The following is a 13,725-nucleotide window of genomic DNA, read 5'->3' as shown; positions in this document are numbered from 1 at the left end:
CCAAACAGCTCTACTAGCTAAGACACAATCTCCAAAATAATCTCCTTCTATTTTTGGTCACCAAACAGCTCTACTAGCTTATTGACCAGGTCAATAAGACATAAGCTCTTTGATAAGACATTTTTTTTGGTTGCCAAACAGTGCCTAAGTCAATTATATGAACACAATTCTAACAAATGAACCCTAAGGCTTACACTTTACTAAGATGCTCCGAGGCCTGGATCGTAACAGAGACTCTAATGGTCAACTTTGCAATCCCCCCCGAAACAAGTTTAATTCTTAACTTGGAGGAGGTGGAACAAAACACAACCAGTTTAAGATTAAAAAAATTAGCGCTACATAACTTATTTAATCCTGCGTCAATTTGTTTGTTTTTTTTCTAAACTAAGTTTAATGTTTGACCAGTTTTTTTCCACTTAATTAGTGCAAAAGAGAGATGCAAAAGGAAGGATGAAAGAAATACTGAGTAAAAATTGGATGCAAAAGGGAACAACTCTTTATTTTTATGGGGTTCTGCATGAATAAGCTGCCAATCCTCCATGTTTGCTTATTTACCCCTCAAATAATGATATTTACAAAATTACTTTCCAGTACTCTTACATTGATTTATATATCTTCCACTTACCAATGTGGGTTTTTGAACAGTATAATGTTGAAATTTTCCAATATCAATAAGGTTGCATTTTCACGTTAAAAAACTAAAATTAAAATTGTTAAGAGGGAGGGTTGAAAACATCAATATGAGAGAAGTGGGAGTTTTTTTTTTTGCAAATACCAATATTTAGTAGGTTAACGTGAAATAGATTCTCCAAGTATTTTTACGCCCATCGAAATAGCTTTTGACCCGACCCAAACCCGGGATCCTAATTTGTGAGTTAATGTTATGGACCCGATCCAAAACCCTAATTTCCATCGTTTTTAGTGGAAATAGGGATCGACTCGCTCCCCCCTTTCCTAGCGATCCCTAACCCTAGCTTAACTCTCTCGCTCCCTTCTCTTCGTCACTTAATTCTCCGGCGACTCCTCCGACGCTCCCGTACATCTCCGAGGATCTCCGAAGATTGGAGAGCATCTCCGGCCGTCGGCGACGGCGACATCTCAGGTACTTTTTCTTATTATTTTTATTTGAATTACTTTTGATTTTCTTTTTCCCCGTTCCCTTTGCATGAATTATGAATTGTGAACTGATTAAGCTTAATTTCTTGATAATTGAAGTTAAGATCATGAAGCAATGTTGATTTGCTCAGAGTTGTATTTGTTTTTGCAATCTAGAGGAGTGAAAAAGAAGTAAATTCCATGTTTAGGAGTGAAATCTAGTAATTTGAAGTTGCATTGTGAATTGGATGTTCAATATTTTATTTTGGATATTCACATTGTGAGTTTTTGTGAAGCTTTATGTCCCTTCCCTATATTTACAAGCGTAAAAGTAAGAGGCTAAATGGCACTTAAATACCTTAAAGATTCCTCACTCTGTCATTAATATACCATAAGTTGTATTCTTTGGTAGAAAAATACCGTAAGTTACTATGAAATTGGCAGTTTGGCACATTTACTCCCGATCATGTAAACATGAAATTTTCACCTGAATGTTCCCATATGACGCTAACATGTTAATTTTATAACTTTTTAACCATTAATATTTGTTAAATTTATAATTAGAAATATCAATATTATCAAAGGTGTGTGCCTCATGCGCCCTGTGATGGGGGGCGGTCGTGATGCTCCCCGCATCTATGCAGAAGCACCGTTTTGTGCTCCACAAGCGATTGCACTTCGCACAGGGCACCTTACAAGGCATAGCCTCGTATGTTTTTGTTCTTTAACATTTTAATCGGGTCTTTATATTCGATAACCAATATACTAAAAGAGAAATAAACCAATTAGGCTATGTTAGTAGCCCGATTGAGGAGTCTAACTCATTCTCATTTACTAGTTGATTTTCCTTTGATAGTGGTCTTGGTTTGAATTTTGATTTGGAAAAATATTAACTTTACTGTATGTTCGGTGCGTTAGTATTATGAATTAAATCCTAATATTGTGATGTTGTAGCAAGTATTATTTATCTTGACAATTTTTATGTGAATTCATAATTATGTCCTTTCATTCATGATTATCTATCTTGAAAAATTATGTGTGCAGTGTCCGCCTCAATTTAATTGTGTGCGCGCATTGCATTGTGCCTTGCTTTTTTGTGTGTAAAGGAACTTTGCACCTCGCATTGCGCATCATGCGTTGATAACACTAGACATATACTAACTCTATTTGAAAATAGAATTAAGATAAGTTTGAAAAAGGATTACGGTTGGTTTAATAGCAAATTTTAACAAACATTAATAGTTAAAAAGGTCTAAAATTAGCATGTAAGTATCAAGATAAACATTTGTATGAAAATTTTCACGATTGCAGGATTGAGATTACTAACGTGCCAATTTTTTAACAACTTATGACATTTTTGTGTCATTAAATACAGCTTATGATATAGAAGCGACATAGCGGGTACACTTTGTGGTATTTAAATGGAATTTAGCCAAATTAATACTTAAAGTTACTATGTTTAACCAATTGTGTATCCTAGGATTACATCTTAGTGGCTTTTAGTTGCATTCTGCTTAGTAGAAAATCGCAGTAGGTGTATATTTGTATACTATCTTATGTTCTATGTGTTGTGTTGTGTGTGTGCATGTGAATAGTTAAGGTAGATATTTTGGTTCTTTATCTCACAAACAAATTTTCTTTCTTTCTGTTTTTGGAGGGGTGCATGAAGGCATTATTTGTTTGTTCGCACTGATCCAGCCTAATCCAAAAAGTGCAAGGTGAATTCTTATCTGTAAATATTATTGGCTTATGTTATTTTGTCTACCTCAATAATTGACTTTAGGCTGAGCCCTTTGCCATTCATATTTGTTCAACAACTTATAGCATATTATAATATCCATTCATATGATATGTACTGGAATTTATTGAATATAATGGTTGATTGGTTTAGGAGATTGGAAGTAAGGACATATCCATTGTTGCCACATTTTATGGCATTCAAATTGATAGGACGGAGTCATGTCAATGCTTTCCTTTTCAGCTCGGTGTGCTGGAGAACAGAGTCCTACGTCCAAAGGTATTCTCGAAGAAACCACATTACTGCAAGTGGAATGTCCGCAACAAAGGCAAGGGGACAAATTATCACTTGCTATTGTCGATAGCAAGCATATTCTATTGGATGCTGATCAAGCTTGTCAGGCACCTAATGGTCATGCTGAAGACAGTAGCTTGAAAGAACGTAATTATGCTTTGCCAAGACTCATGGATGAATTCCCTAGTGTTATACATTCTGCTGAACAGCCAGTTCTCAATGGAGAATGTTCCCAGTCTTGTCAAGACACTGATTCTCCACAGATGGTGGGTTGGGGTATGTCAGAGGCTACCTCAGATGCAAAAGTTTCTTCTAGGAAAGAGAAATTGTGCAAAGAAGAAGCTGGACACATTAAGAGTGTGCAAGAACATTCTTTTCCCTATTTGCAGTCGAATGGCAAAGGCAGTTTTACTGACCAAGACAAAAGAGTAGAGTTGATTGAAACTGCATGTACATCAAGCTGCTATGAGGTACCTGTAAAAGGTAGCAACAAGAATGTAATAAATGACGATAAAATCAGAGATGCTTCAGCTGGCTCATCCTCCACTCTTACTGAAACACGTCATTCTCATGGAAAAGAAAAAGAACGTTGTGAAACTCCCCATGAATCGACGGGCCTTACATTTCAAGCAGGTTTTGAACAATGCAAGTTGTCTGCACATGATAAGAAAACCGAGCTTCTGTTAACTAGTATCAACTTGGCACACACTTCTGAAAAAGTTGAAAGTCAAGTGCATGGCCACAATCGAGAGGGAGAATCTGGCCCTCTGGGAGCTGATTATCTAGAAGATCAAACAGTGGCTCTTTGGGTGAAGGTACATCTAATGCTGATATATTCTTCCTCCAAAGTTATCACTTTTAAATGCTAGACATCCTATTTCATATGACTCTTTGATAATATGTTTTTCTTATATCTTTTGATTAACTTAGACCTATTAATTAGCAACTTATTAGCCTTAAGATGACAAGGAAAATTTACAATGGATTATGGATGTCCATGAGAATTTTGAAATTTTGTCCATCAACTTTGACAGATTGCTTAAGTAAATCATTTTCTATAAAATATAGGGTGTATCCTCTTGAACAACATCTATTGTGCTCAGAGAAATCTAAATATGCGGTACATATGTTTACTTGTCTGCACATGTTTTGCCCTTTCTATATATTGTACATATGTCTGTGTGTCTACACTTGTTTCCGTCCCTCTTACTCTGTTTCAGCTTCTTTATTTGTTGCTCTCCCATGCAGACAGAACCAAGCCTACCTGGCTTATAAAGTCTGTTGTTTGGCAAAATTGTTGAATGGTATTATGGTACATGTTCTTTCCTATCGGTTAACCTTATGTATATAGATGTACACACACAGATACACAGATTGATGCGTTATTATGCACTTCCGTGGATAAAAGCTTTTGCACATACAACTTTGTAAATGTTGCAAGAATTTGATGGCATCAAGATCTGATCTCCATTTCTTTCTCCTTCCCCGCCTTGTGTTCCACCTACGTCTGGTGACTGCTGGCGAATGATTTACAGTTGTCGTTGTTGTTGACTGCCAGCGAAATGGTTGCTTGTTGGCGATATCCGGCAAACAGAAACCAATCCACCTCTGCTGCATCAGATCACCACTCGAGCATCTGGTCACTCTGTCAGTGCCCATTCGTTGGTGGACAGCAGTAGCGGTTTGCCATTGGTGGCAGTGGCCATTGCCACTTATGAGGTAGTTGGATGTCTTGGAGTTTGAATGGAAAGAAGGGAAAGAGAGAGGGACGTGTGATGGGGTGGGGAAATCAGATCTTGATCCCATCAAATCCGTCGCAATGGTTAACAAGTTGGATGGACAAAAACTTTTATTTGCTTAAGTGGATAATAGCTCATTTCCCTCATGCACGCAAGTCAAGCATCGTTGGATTTCATACTTTGGGTATGGAACCATCATAATCATCCAATAAAATATTAAAAAACCTATGATTTCAATTCCATTAAAACATCATGTTAAAACCATTGTTATAAATGGCGGTAAATAACGCCACAATAGCGCTGCTAATAGTGTTAGCGGCCCCTTCCTATCACGTTATCGTCTAATAACAGTGACATATTGCGAAATATGTGCTTTCCACTCGCAAAAGCGACTAATAACATGTTATAGCGGTGAATAGCGGTGATTGCGGGCAAAATCCGCTTTCTGACCGCTATTTAAAAGCGGTTTGAGGTTTATTTTTTTAAAATTAAATCCGACCCGCAACCACTACATCCCATCACCCCCCTTCTCGGTGAATTCCAGCATATTCCCGCCCGACACCTCCTTCAACACTTCCTCTCACCTCCTCAAGTTATGAGCCCTTCTACTGCAGTCCTCTCACCGTTCAGCTCATCTTCTAGAAGACGATGACTCTTTGACTCCTCGAGTCGTTTTCCGTATTATGTGACGGTTACATGTCTATTTTATGTTTAGGATCTTTTTAAGTCATCAAATATGTACTTTTATATTTTCTAGATTTTTCTTTAATTTTTCTTATTATTTTGTACATATATAAATTAGACCGCTATTTGACTTGCGCTTTTTACCGCTATTTTGCTGCAATAGCCCCAAATAACCTTAGTAATGTCTCACCGTTACGCGATGCTATCCGCTATTGATAACCTTGGTTAAAATTGAAGGTCTTTTTTTTGAGATTCTTAAGTTAATTGAGTGTTTAAAAGAAGATATTTCTAATTTTTTGTGTGCATTTTCCTTGGAACATTTAGATTTTGGAGTGATTTGAGGCTTATGTGCTCTCTAGTCTCTATGCTTCAGAGCTGCAATTTCCTATGATATTCTTCTAATCATTCCAAGGTGGTTCCTTTTCTAGGTGTAATGGAGGATTGCTCCTTGATATACGAGCTTAAAACTACAATTATATAAAGGTAATGAGTTTGTCCTAACAGAAGGAAATGTTTGGGTAGCCTTGCTGATTACTTTAACTGTTATAAGCAAATCGCAAGGCCTTTTCCTTCTTATAGTTTCTACACGGAGCAAGTTCCTGCAGAGTTGATGTCTTGTTTGGAGCCATTAAACTTGGCCACTTGTTGGAGCGTTCTTGAATTTGCATCATGCTCTGTAGCTGAACCAGTTGTAATGGGGAGAAGGCTTTTAGTGGTAATGCCTTTTAGCATTTTCTGTTATCACAACACTATTTCAATGGAGTTCACATTGAATATCAGAAGTCATTTTCAAGATGGAGAAGAATATTACACATTTATGTTGGTTGGAAGTAGTTGTGAAATACCATGTGATTAGAATATTGCTGAAGTAGATGGCAGTAGATTCTGACCTACAATGTGCACTATGACTTACCTCAAAAGGGGGTGTTACCAAAGAGTGTTGTGGTGGAAGATTGGTAATACACCAAATTTATAATTGAGTGCATCCTTGAAAATTTCGATTGAAGATGGGACGAGGGAGTTTGATGTGGTGATCTACAAATGTACAACATAGACCAAGAAAGGTGAGGTAGTTAGATGGAGCAATCACAAAATCGAAGAAGAAATAAGGCGAAAGGTCTAGACCATAATGAGCATGGATTGAGGTAGTAAATTAGGTATGTTGATTGCTAATCTAACATATGTTATGGTCCCTAGAAGATCTATTTGTAGAAATATTGACTAATGTGTCTGATCCATGAATTTTGGTGAGGCTTTCTTTTCCTGATTATTATAGAACATTGTGGGCCCTTTGTCTCTTAGCACTTTTGATTTAGGAGGGAAGCAATCGGCATCCACGTGGAATGTTTTAAAAAAACGATATTGAGGCGATGAAGCATGTTATGATGATTGCTAATCTAGGATAAAGTATAGTCTTTAGTAGACCTGAATGGAGAAAAATTAGTTAATGTGGTTGATTGTTAAGTGAAACGATTTAACTAATTGGTTCTTTCTAAGTACTTGGTTTGAGGAAAAATATACTTGGTACCTACCTGAAAATTTTAATGAAACCATTAACTTAGGCTTCGTTCGGATACCATGGTGTTTTCCTTGTGCTTTTTAAAAGAAACACCATGGTGTTGTGTTCTCCCCAAAATGTTTTCAAAACACTATATTGAGTGTTTTTGGTCAACACTACTTTAACCCTTGATTACATTAGTACTAAATATATTATTTTACTTTTTTTACTTACCAAAAAAATCTATATTATTAATATATTAAATACTAAATATAATATAATGAATTATAATTAAAATGTTATAATAATTATTTGACATAATAATAATATTATTAAATGTTATATAGTATTTATAGTATAATGCATTATAATATTATATTGTACTTTAATATTTTTTAATGTATTATAGTTATTACATGTTATTTTCAAATAATAATATATTTAATTATTTTAAATATCAATTTGTTATTGTTATATATTATACAATATTATTAAATTAATATTATTTTATCATAATATTATACTATTAGTATTATAACATAATATTATTAATAATACTATATTATGTTGTTACTAGTGTATTACTAGTAAATTAATAAATTCTTAATACTTTAACATTATATACCATATAATAGTTTTTATACATTAGAGTTTATTAATAATGCTTTAATAATATATTAATAATTTATGGTGAAAATAAATATTATTATATTATGAATATATTATTGTTACATTAACATTTATTACCAATATATTGTTTTCTTATTAAAAAAATATTTTACTAAATAATATAATATAATTTTTATTATATAATATGATATATTAATATTTGTATATATTATACTACATTTATTATATAACATGTGCTATATAGTATATATTATTATTCTATTATTATTTATTATTATATTACTTTAACTATATTATTGTATAATACATTATCAACATGTTAAATATTAGTATTTAATATGTTATTATATTTTTATTGTATAAGATTGTTTAAATATTAATATATTTTATATTATTTAGTGAATATTACTAATATACTACAATATAATATAATATAGTATAATAAGCATGTTGATAATAAATTATATTAATTATTTAAATTTATTATGTTAGATATTATACTAACCCCTCAAACTCAAAATCAAAACACAAAACTTAAAAAATCTAAAAGATGTTTGAAATAAGTGTAGTGTTTTTGGTTGAGGATGTATTAGCTCAAAAAAACATGGTTTCCAAATACACCATGTTTTGTTTTTTGCAAAAACACCATGAAAAAAGAAAACACCATGGCATCCGATCGCTACCTTAGGTGTTTCTTCCGGAAGTTGGGTTACTATGAGATTGACAACAACATCCTCCGACACTTATTTAGTATTCTTCTTTCTGTTAACTTATAGATTTATTGATTTAGAGTATCATGTTTCATAAGCTATATGTTCATTTGAGAAGATGTGCAGGCCTAAGTTGCATGAGTATCGGTACAAAGACGGGTATGGGTATAGGCCATGGTAAATTTGTAAAAGGCAGGGTATGGGGACATGGCTATGTATATGTTACAGGGGTGCATTCGGTTCGGATACGGTTCGGATATGATGCTTACCATATCCATATCCGCTTACCTATCTTGGATACAAATATACGTTGATAAGAAAAATTCATAATCATATCCGCTAAAATCGAATATGGTTACAGATATATATGCGAATATATAAGCAGATATGTATGCGAATACAAAACAGATATAAGAATACTAGATATTATTGAGAAAAATATAGTTCATGTGATACAAAAGAGTTCGTTAATATGTTCATTATAACTGAAAAGTTAAGATTAGACATCTTGATCATCAAAAAATTAATCACAAGTCCATAATCTAAGAATCGAAACTACCGTAAGAGTATGACTAATATGTATTCGAATATTTCGGATACGAATATAGATATTTCTCTACAAAACCATATTCGTAATCATATCCTATCGGTTATGGATTTGAGTAACCATATCCATATCTTAACGGATACGGTTACGAATATTTTCTCGGATATTGATACGGTTTAGCCCTCCTATATATGTATGTTATATATATTATATGTTTTAAAATTAATAATTTACATAAGATCAATATATAAGAAATAGATGTGAAATGTAAGATTATAGGTCAAAGAAGTGTGTGAGGAGTGTTTCAAATTAAAACATGTATTATATAATTGAGTATACACTTGAATAAATGCAGTGTTTTAAAGGCACGCATTTCATTGCGCCTCATGCGCCTTGCGATACGGGGTGGTGACGAAGCACCCTGCGTCTAATGCAGTAGTGCCTTTTGCGCCTCGCATACATCCTAAGTTGGCGTAGGGTACATGTAGGACGTACCCTCATATACTTTTGTTTGTTAACATTTCAATCGGGTCTTTATAGATGATAATCCATATCCCAAAAAACAAAATAAATCCATTATGTCTTTTTAGTAGCCTTCAGTTGAGGAACATTACTAATCATTTGCTTGGATATTAGCCTTGATTAGACGTTTGATTTAAAAATTTATGACTTTTGTTACTATGTTGGGTTAGCATTAGAAATTAAGACCTTGTATTGTGATTTTGTAGTAAGATATTATTTATCCTGATATATTTTTTATGTAAATTCCTAAACATGTTCTTTCATGCTTGATTATATAGCTTGAAAAAATTGTGTGGTATGCGTCTCGCATCACTCAGGCGCGCCCATCGCGTTGCGCCTTGCGCATGTGCGCGTAAAGATGCTTTGCGCCCCATATTGCGTCTTACACATTGACAACACTGAATAAATGTATACATTTATTCAAGAATTGTCCAAGAAGTTTTAGTACGGGTACGGATACAGGTACGTGTCGGGTACAGACAGGCTTATTGAGGCGCGCGCCTCGGGTGCGCCCCGGGCGCGTGGCGCTTTGGCCTGGGGGAAATGCGCCCCGCACGCGAGGCGGGGCACTGCACGCAGCGAGGTGCGCGCCTCACGCGCGCCTCGCGCGCGCCTCACGCGCCCCCAGCACCTGCATTATGTAACATACTCTTTCTTCTATTTTTTTAAAATAATTTACATTATTACATATTTATATCATGTAATATACTCTTTCTTACTAGTTGCTAATCTATTTTCATCTTTTCATGTTTAACCTATAAAAAGGAAACAATGATTAGTAATTTAGTATACTTGTTTGCTAATTGTAACTTCCTTCTCTAATTAGCATGCTGACTAACAAATTATGAACATGTAAATATGTAATTGTTACATTCATTCTTCATCTTTTCATGCTAAATAGCAAATATCAATTAAGAATACTAACTAGAAAATTATGAACAATCATGTTTGTTAATTATATTTCTAAGTCTTTTTATGTGACAATTTATAAACATATGCTCATAATTATTAATCACTTAATTTTTGATGATTTAAATACATGTTTCTTGTATCTTTTTTGTTACTTTAAAAATTCAGTTAGCATAATTTGATGATTTAAGTTGATATTCTCATAATTTTGGATGTAGGTAACTAATATGTTGCTTATATGTTTTTGTCTTATGATGTTGGCAAATATTAGTTTGAGTTATGCGCCTCAATTAGTGAGGCGCGCGCCTCGTTGTGCGCCTTGCGCATGGTGCGCGTAAGTGAGGCGCGCGCCTCGTTGTGCGCCTTGCGCATGGTGCGCGTAAGGGACCTTTGCGCCCCGCATTGCGCCTTGCGCCTCGATAACACTGAGTACAGGTATGGCTTCCGATTGGAAGTACCTAGGTAACATAGGTGCAGGCTGTAGATTATTCAGTGGAATACTTTGTTTTCCTTTTCTTTGTGCCTCATCTAAGCAGTCTTATTCCTGATGAATCCCCTAAGGTTCCTTTTATCCTTGGGCATTACATTTTACTTAACTTGTTTGATTCTGGCTATATATTTTCTCTACGCTGAAAGGAACTTCATTTACTGACCTGCCTGAGGTATACAGCTAAACCGAAGTTGTTAAGAGTTTAAAGCTAGAACCATGATTACTAGTTGTTTAATATGCATCCATCTATTAACTCTTATGACTGAATTAGTTCTCGTCTATAAGTGTTAAAAATATTACATTACTTGATACTTCATAGAAGTTAAAATGGGTTATATGTATTGATGGCTCATTCATTCATTTTTTTTCTTTAGTTGCATATGTAATTTGCTTCAGTTTAATGTTCAGTTTCATCAATAGTTGGAATTTATTTTGCTTTTTCATGTTCTCATATGTTACTTTTTGTGCTCAAGTATAGTGGAGAGGAAAGTGGCAGAGTGGATTTCAATGTCCCAGAGTTGATTGCCCGTTGCAAACTTTGAGGGCCAAGCCCACTCACGACAGAAAGAAGTATATTGCAATTTTCTTTCCTCGTAGTAGGAGATACTCATGGGCAGATTTGCTTCTTATTCGATCAATTAATGAGTTTCCAGAACCTCTTGCTTCTGGAACTCATCGTAAATGGAGAAAGCTAGTTAAAGACTTGGCTACTCCACGCCGTTATGTTATGCAAAAACTTGCTGTTGCCATGCTAAATATCAGCGATCAGCTACATACTGAGGTTGGAAGTTGTTTAATGTTTGCATTTTCCTGAGTATCGTTCATATGTTTTGTTTTCTGATCTCATCCTTTCCATAGGCTGTTATTGAAGTTTCTCGAAATGCTACAGCTTGGAAAAAATTTGCTATGGAGGCTTCAAGCTGCAGAGACTATTCTGATCTTGGAAATATGCTCTTGAAGCTTCAAGCTGTAAATCCCTATCCACAATATTTACTAGGAAAATGCTGTCATGTTCACTTTATCTTCAAAATATTAAACTCTATTTAACTTTGTAATGTTTCCTGAATTATGTAGATTATATTAGATTCTTTTATTGGAGGACTTGAATATCTGTTGCCTTCATTTTATCAGCAATATTCAGATTGTCATGCTTCCAATTGGTACACATGCACAGCCACCATGGGCAAATATGCTCGGCCAGTCACCATTTACACATACATAATACATGCATTTTTTGCACTTTGAACAATTACTGCCAAGAATAACCTTTACAACTTTTTGTTCATTTCATTTTTTTGCTATTGTGTTTTAATGCATGACAGAACATTTCTAAATTCTAACCTAACCTGCTTTTACTTTATTGAAACTGGGTTCGTTGTGACATCTGATTATATTATTTAGAAACTGCCTACTGTTTAGTGGTAATATATCCTTTTCATTATCAAATGATATTTGCAATCATATGACAAATTATTTTTCTTTAAAAATTTCTTAACCATGCCTTGATCTTTGCAATCTGTTAATCATGTGTTTTTGCCTCATAAGTCACTTTTTGATAGATAACAGAAGCAAATTGATGATATATCTTGTCTGTAAAGGATTGCCTGTGCGTATGCGTGGATTAATATGTGTACCATGGTGGATGCATGTGTGCTTGCAGGCTGTGTGCACATATGTTTAGACGCATGGTGCATGCATTTGTGTGCATGGGGACCGGGTGACAAACGGGCGACCTGTGTGAGCTTAACCCAATCCATCCTGTTTGGATACCCAAGCTGTTTATTTTACACGTACCCTAGCTGAGTGACCTGTATAAATAGCTTAAACACTGCCTTCATAGTCTGTATAGCTCTGAAATAAAAAAGTCCTTTCATTCTCCGCATAATACAGTCTCTTTTCAACTCTCCTTAATCCCAGCAAAATAAGCCTGAAGATCTTTGTTCACCCCAGCTAAAGAACCAAAGAAACTTAACCTACATTTACTCATGAGACCGGGTGACAAACGGGCGACCTGTGTGAGCTTAACCCAATCCATCCTGTTTGGATACCCAAGCTGTTTATTTTACACGTACCCTAGCTGAGTGACCTGTATAAATAGCTTAAACACTGCCTTCATAGTCTGTATAGCTCTGAAATAAAAAAGTCCTTTCATTCTCCGCATAATACAGTCTCTTTTCAACTCTCCTTAATCCCAGCAAAATAAGCCTGAAGATCTTTGTTCACCCCAGCTAAAGAACCAAAGAAACTTAACCTACATTTACTCATGAGTTTAACAATAGACACGCTCCAAGCAAATGACTGAGAGCAGTTACCATATTCTTACTTAGATGAGGAGCTCTATTTTTTGAAAGTGATTAATATGAGAATTTGAAAGATGGATGGACTGATCATTAACTTTCACACATTAAGAAGAAAAGAAAAAGGAAAAGGAGCGGCTTTCATATGTATAGCAAATCCATCTTCTTTTTATTGTATTTATTTCTTTGCTATGTATCCTTCTCACATTTTTGTTAATATAGGAAAAAATATCCAATTGAATCAAAAGTAAGAGAACATGAGGCTTGCCGTTGCTGCTACTGCTGTAGAATGCTGTCACCTCTCTCTATTTAAGGAAGTTAGGATGTAAGGAATGATACAGTGAAAAGAAATCATAAACCCAAACTCAACCCAATACATTTGTTAAAATGGTTATTCACGTATATGTGGGTCGATCTGGATTGCTGCGAGTATTCCAGTCGACCAGTATATGACCCGTACCCCTATGTCTTAACCCATACCTGTTACTAAGGGGCCGGGTAAATATTGCCAATGTGTCTGTGGTATGTCTGTGCAGGTGGGTGGCAGGCGTATGTATGTGTAGATGTGTGTC

The 13,725-nt window shown here is 34.9% G+C and overlaps 1 protein-coding gene across 1 annotated transcript in view; it reads left to right on the top strand.

The window, feature by feature from the left end:
• Positions 908–13,725, top strand: part of LOC109842741 (histone-lysine N-methyltransferase SUVR5) — a 32,304-nt gene continuing 19,486 nt past the window's right edge. Inside the window, exons 1-5 of the mRNA XM_020411617.1 lie at positions 908–1,102; positions 2,753–2,813; positions 2,987–3,942; positions 11,335–11,637; positions 11,715–11,825. Coding sequence (XP_020267206.1) covers positions 3,055–3,942; positions 11,335–11,637; positions 11,715–11,825 — 1,302 coding nt within the window. The 5' untranslated portion in view covers positions 908–1,102; positions 2,753–2,813; positions 2,987–3,054. The remainder of the gene's footprint in view (positions 1,103–2,752; positions 2,814–2,986; positions 3,943–11,334; positions 11,638–11,714; positions 11,826–13,725) is intronic.

Source organism: Asparagus officinalis, chromosome 5 (assembly GCF_001876935.1).
Source record: "Asparagus officinalis chromosome 5, Aspof.V1, whole genome shotgun sequence".
Lineage (NCBI taxonomy): Eukaryota > Viridiplantae > Streptophyta > Magnoliopsida > Asparagales > Asparagaceae > Asparagus > Asparagus officinalis.
This window is presented reverse-complemented; position numbering and strand designations above follow the sequence as displayed.